Here is a 13113-nt window from a genome sequence, read left to right as displayed (position 1 = left end):
ATGTAAGACACGAGCAATAGATGCCTGGATGTCAGTAAGGATTGTCCTGATATGAGAAGCCTTGTTTGGACATCTTTACCGGTACACATAAAGAAATAGTAACCCATTTCTTTTGTCTATGAGGGATTTATTTTTTAAATTGTAAAATAAATTAATAGAATATAAGTCAAATGCTATTATTCATTTCATAATAAAGTTGTATCAGGGAGTAGACGCGCTAACCATCCATTCGCATAAACGTTTGTCTAAAGATGTATGAAATTCAGACGAAAATGTTATCGTTACAGAAGTTCTAGAATATGTATTTTGCAACTGTTGAATAGATAGACTGATACACACACACACACACACACACACACACACACACACACACACACACACGCACACAACAACAACAACCTCGCACGTCCACCATTATCTGTCGGCTTCTCGTGACAATGAGGCTGGAATAATTTGATTACATGCATGTGTCCCGTCCTCCGCTTGTGAGACACTGGGAGATACTGGCTCGGAGACATTAGGAGATACTGGTTCTGAGACATTGGGCTGGCTCTGAGACATTGGGAGATACTGGCTCTGAGACATTGGGAGATACTGGCTCTGAGACATTGGGAGATACTGGCTCTGAGACACTAGGGGAGATACTGGCTCTGAGACACTAGGGAAGATACTGGCTCTGAGACACTAGGGGAGATACTGGCTCTGAGACACTAAGAGATACTGGCTCTGAGACACTAGGGGAGATACTGGTTCTGAGAAACTAAGAGATACTGATTTTGAGAACGAGATCATGGTTTTGGGCCACTGGAAAACCCTTAATTTTAAGTCCTCGGTTAACACATGTCTCAACAACACAACTAGATTTTGGGTTTCACGAGATCGGCTGCTGATATAAGAGCCAGGAAATATTGTTGAGATACTGGGAGAGATTTAAGTGGTAGTGAATATGGGAGAGACTTGTTGTTGAGATACTGGGAGAGATGTGAGTGCCGGAATGCAGGTCGAGGGTACTTGTACTCAACACATACTGTCATGGAGAGATACAACACTGACGATATTGGTCTCTCATATTTCACTGACGGTTTCAATCTATCAATAAGAAAAGATCATATCTTGTACCTTTAAACTTTTCTTTCTTTTAGGATTTCAAATATCTAAACTGTAAGACTTACATTTTTGGTGGTTTTTGGCCAAAAAATAGATTTGGCTGAAAATCACAGTATGGGTACTCCTGAGCTTGCTGATTATGAATATGTGATCCACGACTCGATTGCAGAGTAATTAGTGGCCAAAATGACCCTTGAATGATTTTACTGACATTTTTCAATGCTAATTACTTCTCAACTATGGGTTTCCAAGGTGTGATTTAGGGTTTGTGTGTTATTCTGAAAGTACTTAATTAGTTAAACCCCTTAAATTTCAATTCTGAGAAAAAAGTATATTTGGGTAAAAATTTTTGTAAGGTGTCAAGCTCCTGGCCCGCGGGCCAAATGTGGGCCTTGGGATGGTCACGTGTGGCCCGCGGGATGACGGTAAAATTTATCATCCCGTGAAAGCATGAACAAAATAGATATAATCATGTTGATTTAGCAAAATAAATTTTACATGCTTAACATCAGACAAACCCAAATGAGGTATTCCTGGTAAGTCAGGTAAGGCAATGTGTGAAGCTGTAAACTTCAATCCTGCAAATATGTGACATAGCACTTGTGTTGGCCCTGAAGAGGGTAACTGAAGTAAGAATTGGCCCTCGAAAGGTTTGACGACAATGGTCTAAACTTCGTTGTAAATGGCGTCAAGCAGCGGAGCTCACAAACATATCTTTAGCATTATGTACACATTTTGGGGTCATATATTTCTGACTGTGTATTGCAGAGGCCGTCCAGCCATGAACATACATATTAGTTATATCAAAGCTATAAAATATCTCAAATAAATAAAATCTTTTTGTAATCCAGTTCACATAAAGAATAACGTCGTAATTTTTTGCTGTAACCAGTACACAAACACAGGTAAAGCAACGAAATGATAAGATCTACGACAACATCAATGTGAACAGCAAAATTAGACATTTTTGACTAACAACAGTTTTTCATAATATTTATTCGCCAATTGCGGCAACAGTTATCAATATATCATGCGCCATCCATGACAACATACAATATTGCTTATTACATTTTCCTCCTACAATATACCAACGGTCATTTGACCGTTATGTAACTGGCGTAGATTCGGTTGTTAGCAAATTATTCCTCTCGGCTACTGTAGCAGTACATAACGAGGTAGGGAAGGAGAGGAGGGATGGTGTGTCCCAGACCTGACCGGCCTCACACCGGCGCCCTCACCCACATCTGTCGCCCGGGCCTCCCCGGGAGGCAGGATGTGCTGCCACATATATCACCAACAATGTTCCTCCCTCCCGGCCCTGGTGTAGGGTGCTGCTGCTGGCACAGAGCAAGGACGAGCACACCGTCCATGACCGACTGACTCCGTTTCCGGTGACTGACTGTTCCTCCCCGCATGGAGTCGCCTGCTAATTGGTGACAGATTGTCCCTTACCGAATGTCGAGCCTGGTAAAGGATGACTGACTGTTTTTCTGTAGCTGTTGGACAAGGATATCATTGCCATGCTATCACTCAGCACCATCACTAGCATAAACTAATCTGTCAACACTTTAACAACTGTGTTTCTATTGGACATGGACGAGAGATTTACACACCTTTACAGTATACAAGTAGCGCGGCGGTCGAGTGGATACAACACTCGCCTCCTGTTCCAGGGATCGGTAGTTCGATCCCGGGCGCTCCCGGTTCACCCAGTTGTAAATGGGTACCTAAGTTTACAACTTGGGGAAGGGAATGCGATAGAGTGCAGTACCGGCCATGCTGCCTCCTTGTGTACCGAAGGCTTAGTATACAGTGTGCTGCATCCACACTGTCCCTAGCGGTCAGTCATGCCTATGGAGCCCACTTTCACAGTATACAACAACCAAAAATCATTCAGTCAATTAAGGTGCCATCATCATGCCTGAGGGTTGACAACCAAAGCTCTCCATTTCAAACTATCTCTGGTTCTCTTTACTATCTGAAGCATTTATTTACTTGTGTGGATATATAACAGTGATAGAGAATTGCTAACTCCGCAAATTTTATAATTTTCTCCATAGTATATACTGTAAGAACCCTAATTGAAAAAAATAGAAATATATTTTTTCATCAGCCGTCTATTGTCTACAATATCCAACAGTTAGGATGTTTTTAACATTTCATGCACACGCAAGTAACTATTCGGCCTCTAATGGTATTATGTGACTCAAACCCTTGTACGCAGCCACATCACCACATGTTGGTGATATTTAGAGGGTAGAACATAACCCTTTCACAGCGGGAGGTTACCCTAAGCTGAATAAAATCGTCTGGCGGTAGCCAGAATAAAACGGCAAGTGCGTGAAACGCGGCGAAAGGGTTAAAATTTTGCTCCAATCTTCATAATATCAGTAAATACGCAAATACGTAATCAATAAATGGTGTTAGAAGCCGGTGAAGTGAAGATATATATTCAGTGACAGTTTAACTCTAAACATCAACTTCAAAAGGACTGGTTCAGCGGCAATGTATCATCTACTAAGATATGTCCAAATACATAGTAACTATGTACGCTGAGTCTTACTGGTATAAAGTGTGTCATGGGTCGCGCGGCAAACGAGGTAAACACGGGTGGACATTGGTCAATAGATGGTAACAACTCATCTGTTTACTCGTATGTTGCCACGTCTTATTTCCCCACACCTGGCTCCCCACACCCTGCTCTTCCACTCCTCATCCACGGTTTGTCCACTAATCTATTATCTCTGTTACAACATGAGACATTGGTGTTATCTCTCTACTGTGACAAGAGACAATAACATTATTTTTTTTCCTATAGCAAGGTAGATTAGCATTACCTCCAGGACACAGAGAGACACTAACTCTATCTCTAACATAAACATTATCAAACGTTATCTCCAACAGTATCATTATCTCTAACGCAGAGGAAGTAGCATTATATCTTACACAAATAGAGAGTGATAGTAATGCTAGACCACAAACAGAGTGAATGTGGTCTTGAAGCAATACATATATGTTAAACCTTTGTTACAGTATATGTCATTAATCTAAGTCTATCGATATATTCAGGTTAAGCTCTTTAATGACTATTCAAGTATAAACAGTCAACTAACAATGTTTCTCTGTTATACGACTCAATATTGAATAGATTTACAGGCCCACTGGCTCCGAAAGGGTTAACGTCATGGATGAACTATGTTGATTATACAGTAAACAATGAACTGGAAGCTCAAAAGTTACTCTGGAACGAAGTATCGTAACAGGATGGTATTTTTTGTTTGATTTTTGGACGAAAGTCGCATCAAAAGTGTCATATACGTTTTTCTCTATGACGTCGTGTTTTTTTAATGACGTCAAAGGTGACAAATTTTCGTGAACAATGACATAGACGTCAAAAACATGTCTATGTGTATCACAAAACAACTTTTAAATCATAAATTTTCAGAAATTGTTGTATAAAGAATTCTATATTTAGTAATGAGACGCTTTGTAAGACCATCATGTTCATAAAAACGCATACGAATAGTGAAATGACGTCACGAGTATGGGGTTTTCCGTCCCAGTGGCAACATCGCGGTGAGGTGAAGCTACCATATGTGGCTGCCTTGTCCTCAAAAGACATACTTCATCTTAACTTTAAATTCTTATTTTTAGTAAATGTCTACAGGTGTTTAGGAATGTACAAATAGCTGTAAGAAATATATATCTCAATATTTTTCCTGCAAAATGTTAATGATAAGTGATAGAGGAAGTGTGTTGGTGTTTATGAGATGAGTTTACAGGTGTTTACAAGGAGTTATCACCTTTCACCACGTATGAATTGAGTGACAAACTGCCAGCTTAAGGAGGGTGGTCCACGCGTCGTCGTGTGTAAAGCCTCCACCAATGAGTTAGTTTATTCAGTAATTTGAACCATTAAAGCCGTGTTGAACAGAGTAAAGTGAAGCTAACGAAGTGCTATTTCTCAGGGACTAGTCAGTGATGTGCTCGTTTAGTACGTGTCGGTATGTTTACTGATTGCAAAGTTGCCAGCCGTTTATGAGAAGCAATATTTACCACTGTTCCCACAAATGTAAAAGGGAAAAAAAAGACAAAAGAAAGATGCATTTTGTCCCGGGAAACAGCCAAGAATATCAGGGAAAATAATACCCATTAGATATAATTATGTTGTGTGTAGTCACGGTACAATAATGTAGTAGTGAATGTGTTGTCTTTCAGTGTGTTTATTTTCTCCGTCCCGTCTAACGATATCACTGTCACACAAGAAAAATAAAAAAAAATTAAGAGCGCAATATAGAAAAAAAATTCATTACATTTACTACTCGCAGCTGATCTGGTAGCGAACTTGACTGCCTGAATATCCAGAACGTCTAAAACATTTCTGTACTATACCAAGGGTCATCAACATCTCTTTGAGAACTTGTGTTGATTGATTAAAACTTATAACACTGCACTGTAACTCTATCTCAGAAATAAAAATTGTCTATCTTGTATTGATACGCCAAAATTGCAATAATAGTGATGGTTTGTCAGCAACACCTCATACTCGTATTTCAGCCACGTAGATTTAATTTAGCTATGAGAGGCCAGATGGTGTGAGATGAAATGTATTTAAAATTTCAACAGACACCAGCTATAAGAAATTCCAGCCGTACAGAACAATATAGCAGAAAATGGAAAAGTTTATTCTGTCTCAGAAAACATTGTATTTTAATCGAAATTTGTAGCAAGAAAACCCAATACTGCACACCACCCCCTCCTCCAGCCTGACAACTTTACAACTTTACAAGACGCTCGACAGCAGACATCACAATGAAGCATTATTATTAGTAGTAGTAGTAAGGACAGCATCTGTAGCAGCAGTAATAATAAAGAGATAGTAGTAGTAGTAGTAGTAGTAGTAGTAGTAGTAGTTTTGTTTTGATGTTTTAGCCTTTTTCGTTATTTTTGCCTTAGTAGTACTACAGTTGACGAGATCATTATTGCCGTTGCTGTAACTACAACGTCTACTGTTTAATTCAACATTATTTTATCATACCAAAAGCGGTATATCAAGAATCATTCAAATTGGTAAAACCTAACAGCGTCTTTTCCGATAACAACTATATTTTATTACAGAAAATATTCTCCACGTAAATCGAATAAGCAAAGCACGATGCAAATATTCATCTAAATACACCTGTGATAATGAAGAGTGGTGGCGAAGGTGTAGGTGTTGGTGGTGAATGTGGGTAATTGGGGGTGGGGGGGGGGGTCTCAGAGGGTATATAAAGTATGGGGAGGTGTGCTCACCGCTACACACACTGTGAATCTGACAACATGTGGGTACATCAGCTGGTTCTCCTGGTCTCCCTGGCCATGGTGAGTCCCCTACAATCTAGTCTGATCTAGAACTGACCTCTAGCCTCACCTGACCTGATCACAGCATCTATAGCAGCACTACTCAAACCTAGATCACATAGGCCTAACTGCTTTCTCGGGGCAGTATGTCCTTCACTTTTTAATGTCTGTAGTTAGTTATCTGTTCGCCCGTCCTTACCTCAAACCTACCTAAGAACTAGTGATTCATAACACTGGTTCTTCATCAAGCTAATAACCATTGAAAAATGTTATGTAATGAAGTTTGTGTTGATACTTGGTCCAGGTGGTGTGTGGGGGCGTGGTGAGCGAGGCGGGCCTGGTTGGTCGACAGGGGTCAGGCGCCTTGTGTCAGTCCACCGTGACGCTCGACTTCTCCTTCGACCAGCCTCAAGTTAATTGTGCTCCTTGTGAAGAGACACTGGAGGTAAGCTTCCACTCTCTTACATTATAACTACCTCTTCTTCGGGTAACTGCAATCGACCTGACATTAATTTATGTCTGTTTTTAAAAACACTGTCATGAACTCCGCATGCTTCCCTATTGGGCGCTGTAAACGCTTTTGTCCTTTGCCTTGCACAGGATGCAATGGGGTGCTCAATAAACTAGCCCCATCGCGGGGCAAATCTAAAAAAAATGTCAGTATGTTTAGGAATAAGCAAAACGTAACTAACGATGTTTGTTCGTTTGTTTGTCTCCCAAATTAACATTACTTGCGTTTTCTAGAGGAAGATGGTGGCAGCTGGAATTAAACTTTATTGTACTCACAGATGGTGGCAGTTGGTATTAAACTTTATTATACTCGCAGATGGTGGCAGCTGGCCCAGTGTACACACGTAATGGTCGTCTGGCTGAGATGGGCCTCATGGTGATGGTCCAACACAACATGGACGGTAGCATGACCTGCTCCCTCGTGCACGACGAGCCAGGTAAGTCACTACCAGTACCCAGGTAGAGTTTAGGTTCCTCTAGTCTCCTCATAACGTCAAACCTTCACTAGCCAGATTAGTAATTGTTGGCTGACTTTGTAGCAGTGTCAGCAATATTAGGTAACACTTGCTGGCTGACTAAGTGGTGGTGGCTGACCATACAGTAGTGCCAGCACAATAAGTCAACACCATATTGAAGGCGTCTCTCTCTCTCACCCAACAGATGTTCAGCTCCTTCAGTCACAGCTACAGAGGGAGGCTTGTGGTGGATCATCACCGTCTACTACTGGGTCCACCGTCACAGGTACCGGGTCCACCGTTACAGGTACCGGATCCACAGTCACTGGTACTGGGTCCACCGTCACTGGTACTGGGTCCACCGTCACAGGTACCGGTTCCACCGGCACAGGTACCGGATCCACCGTCACAGGTACTGGGTCCACCGTCATTGGTACTGGGTCAACCGTCACAGTTACCGGTTCCACCGTCACAAGTACTGGGTCCACAGTCACAGGTACCGGTTCCACCGGCACAGGTACCGGATCCACCGTCACAGGTACTGGGTCCACCGTCACTGGTACTGGGTCAACCGTCACAGGTACCGGTTCCACTGTCACAGGTACTGGGTCCACAGTCACAGGTACCGGATCCACCGTCACAGGTACCGGATCCACCGTCACAGGCACCGGATTCACCGTTACAGGTACCGGATCCACCGGCACAGGTACCGGATCCACCGTCACAGGTACCGGATCCACCGTCACAAGTACCGGATCCACCGTCATAGGTACCGGATCCACCGGCACAGGTACCGGATCCACCGTCACAGGTACCGGATCCACCGTCACAGGTACTGGGTCCACTGTCACTGGTACTCAACCGTCACAGGTACCGGTTCCACCGTCACAGGTACTGGGTCCACAGTCACTGGTACTGGGTCCACCGTCACTGGTACTGGGTCAACGTACCGGTTCCACACAGGTACCGGTCCACCGTCACAGGTACTGGGTCAACTGTCACAGGTACCGGTTCCACCGTCACAGGTACCGGGTCCACCGTCACAGGGTACCGGATCCAGGTACCGGATCACCGTCACAGGTACCGGATCCACCGTCACAGGTACCGGGTCCACCGTCACAGGTACCGGTTCCACCGTCACAGGTACCGGGTCCACCGTCACTTACTGGGTCAACGGTCACAGGTACCGGTTCCACCGTCACAGGTACCGGGTCCACTGTCACAGGTACCGGATCCACCGTCACAGGTACCGGATCCACCGTCACAGGTACCGGATCCACCGTCACAGGTACCGGATCCACCGTCACAGGTACCGGATCCACCGTCCGGATCCACCGTCACAGGTACCGGATCCACCGTCACAGGTACCGGATCCACCGTCACAGGTACCGCATCCACCGTCACAGGCCCCACAGAAGAGACACAATACCCAGATGGCACGGAGACCAACCCAGACTGTGCTCAAAACGCTGAATTAGAGACCACTCTACCAACTACTACCATCCCCCCTACCATAACCACCACACCTGAACCAACAACCAGAACAACTCTAGTATGCCCCGTTGGATGGGACAGCTTCGAATCATCTTGTTATCATGTCACCATGAACACTGAGGGCACCTGGGAAGAAGGAAAGAAATATTGTGAAAATCATGGTAGTTCCTACGTCAAGATCTCCAGTCAGTCTGAGAACGACTTTGTTCAAGGTGAGGAACTGCTTTGGTTCTTGGTGTGAAGGTGAGCCTGTGAGAGAATGTGAGCCTGTGAAAGAAGTGAGGAAAGGGTAGTAATTCCCAGTGAAGGTGAAGGAGGTGTTGGAGGAAAGATGGATGTCAGGCGGTGGATGTTCCCCCGCTGGAGGTGATGGATGTGTGGAGGAGAGGAAGTAGAAGGAGGATGATGGAGATGATGGTGTGTTCCTTCGTGTAGATCGAGGGGGAGGGTCCTTGGCATGTTAAGACAATTGGTGTGAACGTCATGATGTGTGTGTGTGTGTGACCTCTAAATTATGACCACTACCTGTGTACTCCTGTAGGCCTACTCATGGGGAGCACCTGGATCGGCCTAAACGACAGGTCGAAAGAAGGCACGTTCATCTGGGACTCTGACAACAGCGTCGCTACCTTCATGAAGTAAGAACCAATTTAGTTTTATGATTATTAGTATTAACAAAAACATAACATCTGTCTTTCTATTATCGATAATATTAACAGGAACTAAGAACTTGTTTATTATATCATCAATACTACAAAACGAATTTCCATAAGAGTTGTTTATGTTCTGGGTATATATCCACTTTATAAATACATTTATTTTTTTTAGTCTGTCCTTCACCTCTATTTCCCAAGCGATACCGTGTGTTCTGTCATAACTACTGTATTCACCACACCCCATAACGTGTCTCTTTACCAATGGTTTAGTTGGTCATATGGGGAGCCCAATGGCAGCTGGCTCATCAACGAGGACTGTGTCGAGATGCGCGAGGACAAGTATTTTAAATGGAACGATGAGGGCTGCAGTTCCATCTCCCAGTAAGTTGTTTTTCTTATCTGTCCCACTCACCTGCCCTGATCATCCTATGTCCCACTCACCTGCCCTGACCATCCTATCTCTCCCACTCACCTGCCCTGACCATCCTACCTGTCCCACTCACCTGCCCTGGCCATCCTATCTGTCCCACTCACCTGCCCTGATCATCCTATCTGTCCCACTTACCTGCCCTGGCCATCCTATCTGTCCCACTCACCTGCCCTGGCCATCCTATCTGGCCCACTCACCTGCCCTGACCATCCTATCTGTCCCACTCACCTGCCCTGGCCATCCCATCTGTCCCACTCACCTGCCCTGATCATCCCATCTGTCCCATTCACCTGCCCTGACCATCCTATGTCCCACTCACCTGCCCTGGCCATCCTATCTGTCCCACTCACACCCTGGCCATCCCATCTGTCCCACTCACCTGCCCTGATCATCCCATCTGTCCCACTTACCTGCCCTGACCATCCTATCTGTCCCACTCACCTGCCCTGGCCATCCTATCTCTCCCACTCACCTGCCCTGACCATCCTATCTCTCCACTCACCTGCCCTGACCATCCGATCTGTCCCACTCCAACCTGCCCTGACCATCCTATCTGTCCCACTTACCTGCCCTGGCCATCCCATCTGTCCCACTCCTGCCCTGATCATCCTATCTGTCCCACTCACCTGCCCTGACCATCCTATGTCCCACTCACCTGCCCTGGCCATCCTATCTGTCCCACTCACCTGCCCTGATCATCCTATCTGTCCCACTTACCTGCCCTGACCATCCTATCTGTCCCACTCACCTGCCCTGGCCATCCTATCTGTCCCACTCACCTGCCCTGATCATCCTATCTGTCCCACTCACCTGCCCTGACCATCCTATGTCCCACTCACCTGCCCTGGCCATCCTATCTGTCCCACTCACCTGCCCTGATCATCCTATCTGTCCCACTCACCTGCCCTGGCCATCCTATCTGTCCCACTCACCTGCCCTGACTTTCTCATTTTACTTCATCGATCCAACTTGCTTACTTGATTTGTCTTGATATGTTATGTTTGTTTGTTTAATCAGTCAAATTCAGATACTAAGACAGAATAAGTTTAAATTCAAGCAAAACTCTGAATACTTGCACACACACACACACAAACAAACAAACACACATAAAGACGTTTGATAACTAACTATTTTCTTATGTAAATCAGCTTCGCCTGCGAGAAACCAGCTGACCTCAAAGTCATCACTGGCTAGATCGCGATATCCACCTCACCCACACACCAGGATGACGTCAAGACTATGTATGCATCAGCAGATGGCTGGTCCACAAAACAGTAGACGTTAGCTCCACATACCAGCAAACGTAATGGTCAAAAGCAGTGACCACCACCACTACCGACCACTCACAAACGTCACTCCAGACGCGATGGTCAACACAGCTGAGTAATACTGACCAGCAGTGGCAACACAACAATACACCGTGGAAGACAGACCTAAAAAAAATTAATTCTACGTTTGTTTAAAGTTATTGATATTGTGGGCTTCTGGCACTAAAGCCGACAAATTTATCTTGGAGCTTTTGAGTATAGAAAAAACTTGCTGATTAATCTGTTAACTCACATATCATAAACTGGTTATGTACAGTGATTTTAAATTTAGAAGAAGAGTATTGTAGGTGCTGTAGAGATATAAAAAAATAATCATCTCTGAATTTATTTTATTAATCCATAAACTAAATAACTTATAACTGAAATTAACTGAATAAAGTTGACATAATATAACAATATATAAGAAAGAAATATAATTTATGTTCGAAACATTTATTTTCTCCTCCTCTAACACTACTACGTTCAGGATGCCTAAGGCTCTCTCGATGAAGTCCAGAAAATATGTGAACCAGCTGGTAATTCATTAGAGTAAATATCTTCCGCGTATGTCTTAAAGCCGTCTCAGTGATCTTCTAGTGCACTTATATGTAAAGTTCTAAAAATCCCGCCATAACCTACAACCTCACGACTTAGAAACTCACAACGCTACCAGGACCTTAGCTTACGTGATGAGAACACACATCAGTAACACCGTTAACTTCCCGAGCAAAGAGACAAGAAAAACTACGTCCCATACTCCTTCCCACAGACACACACACACACACACACACTACTCCGTCCCACACAACCTGCAATCCCTCCCACACACAGCCACACAGGTCACATACACTAACCCATTCCCTCCCCCACAATCCAGCCCCTGAAGTACGCCACCGTCAGTCACACATTATAAACAAAAGACGATAGTGAATTCAAATTATTCCAGGCAAGTAAAAGTCTCCTCGAAAATCCCTGTATACACTTTATCTCTCGCTTTACTGTTACTCACGTGTGGAAAATATATCCATACCTTAGCCACACAAATCTGAATCGATTCGTTGTTAATACAGTATGATATTCAGATGTATGCCGTAAATAATAGTGAACTAGTTTGAGTAAATCTTCTTCTTGGGTACTAAAATTTCCCATGTCTTGAGCCGAAAATGTAAAATGAATTGAATTTTTTTTACGTAGTTTTTATATCAAGGATTAAGGCTCTCGTACTGTACTTGTGAGCTTGGGGTAATGATGCTCAAATATAGTGAAGATTCATTTTTTTTAACCCAAACATGATCTAAGAAACACGAGTAACCAAAAGAAGAATAGTTAATTTAATATCAATTGTCTTATAATGTAAATAGATCTTATTAATACCGATTGATAAATAGTTTTCACATATATCAAACTAAATGAAGGAACTTTGTTGTTTCTGTTTCACAAGTTTAGTAGGTGTTGGGTATAGGTACCGGGCTGACACTAACACAATACGGTGAAGGAGTGAGGTGTAAGGTTATCATTGGCCTGAGATATACTCGTCCAGGTATGACCCGGAGGTTTAGATAAATAATAACCATTGATTTGTGAGACATTTTAATTGTCAAGCATATTTCGCTCACATTTCTTAATCTCGCTCTGAAACCTTCTTGCAAGACACTAATTACAACTTCTTGTCTCACTAATTTATAAGAAATGTGCTCTTCACTCAACAAGGACCTCCTGACGTGTGTGGTAACGACAGTCCAACCTCACCTTTGACCTCTCATGACAATGGCAGAAGCTCACTGACTTCCACCAATCAAGCTTCGGGCCGAGTT

The 13113-nt window shown here is 43.7% G+C and overlaps 1 protein-coding gene across 18 annotated transcripts; it reads left to right on the top strand.

The window, feature by feature from the left end:
* The first annotated feature begins 6385 nt into the window (after positions 1 to 6385).
* LOC121859003 (putative per-hexamer repeat protein 5) lies at positions 6386 to 11637 on the top strand. 18 transcript variants are annotated; one of them, XM_042355670.1, is made up of 13 exons: positions 6386 to 6468; positions 6752 to 6892; positions 7274 to 7394; positions 7618 to 7824; positions 8203 to 8265; positions 8304 to 8345; positions 8396 to 8459; positions 8494 to 8555; positions 8596 to 8721; positions 8756 to 9118; positions 9448 to 9544; positions 9833 to 9943; positions 11141 to 11637. In XM_042355670.1, exons 1-13 carry the CDS (start codon positions 6427 to 6429, stop codon positions 11184 to 11186), a joined length of 1485 nt encoding a protein of 494 aa, XP_042211604.1. In that variant the 5' UTR covers positions 6386 to 6426; the 3' UTR covers positions 11187 to 11637. The 18 variants fall into 18 exon arrangements, with proteins under 18 accessions (XP_042211604.1, XP_042211608.1, XP_042211606.1 ...); XM_042355674.1 differs by lacking the exon at positions 8203 to 8265 and having other exon boundaries at positions 7618 to 7803; positions 8283 to 8345; XM_042355672.1 differs by lacking the exon at positions 8203 to 8265 and having other exon boundaries at positions 8283 to 8345.
* The last annotated feature ends 1476 nt before the right edge of the window (positions 11638 to 13113 follow it).

Source organism: Homarus americanus, unplaced genomic scaffold (assembly GCF_018991925.1).
Source record: "Homarus americanus isolate GMGI-L3 unplaced genomic scaffold, GMGI_Hamer_2.0 scaffold27339, whole genome shotgun sequence".
NCBI lineage: Eukaryota > Metazoa > Arthropoda > Malacostraca > Decapoda > Nephropidae > Homarus > Homarus americanus.
Note: the sequence above shows the minus strand (reverse complement) of the source record. Positions and strands in the feature narration are given on the sequence as shown.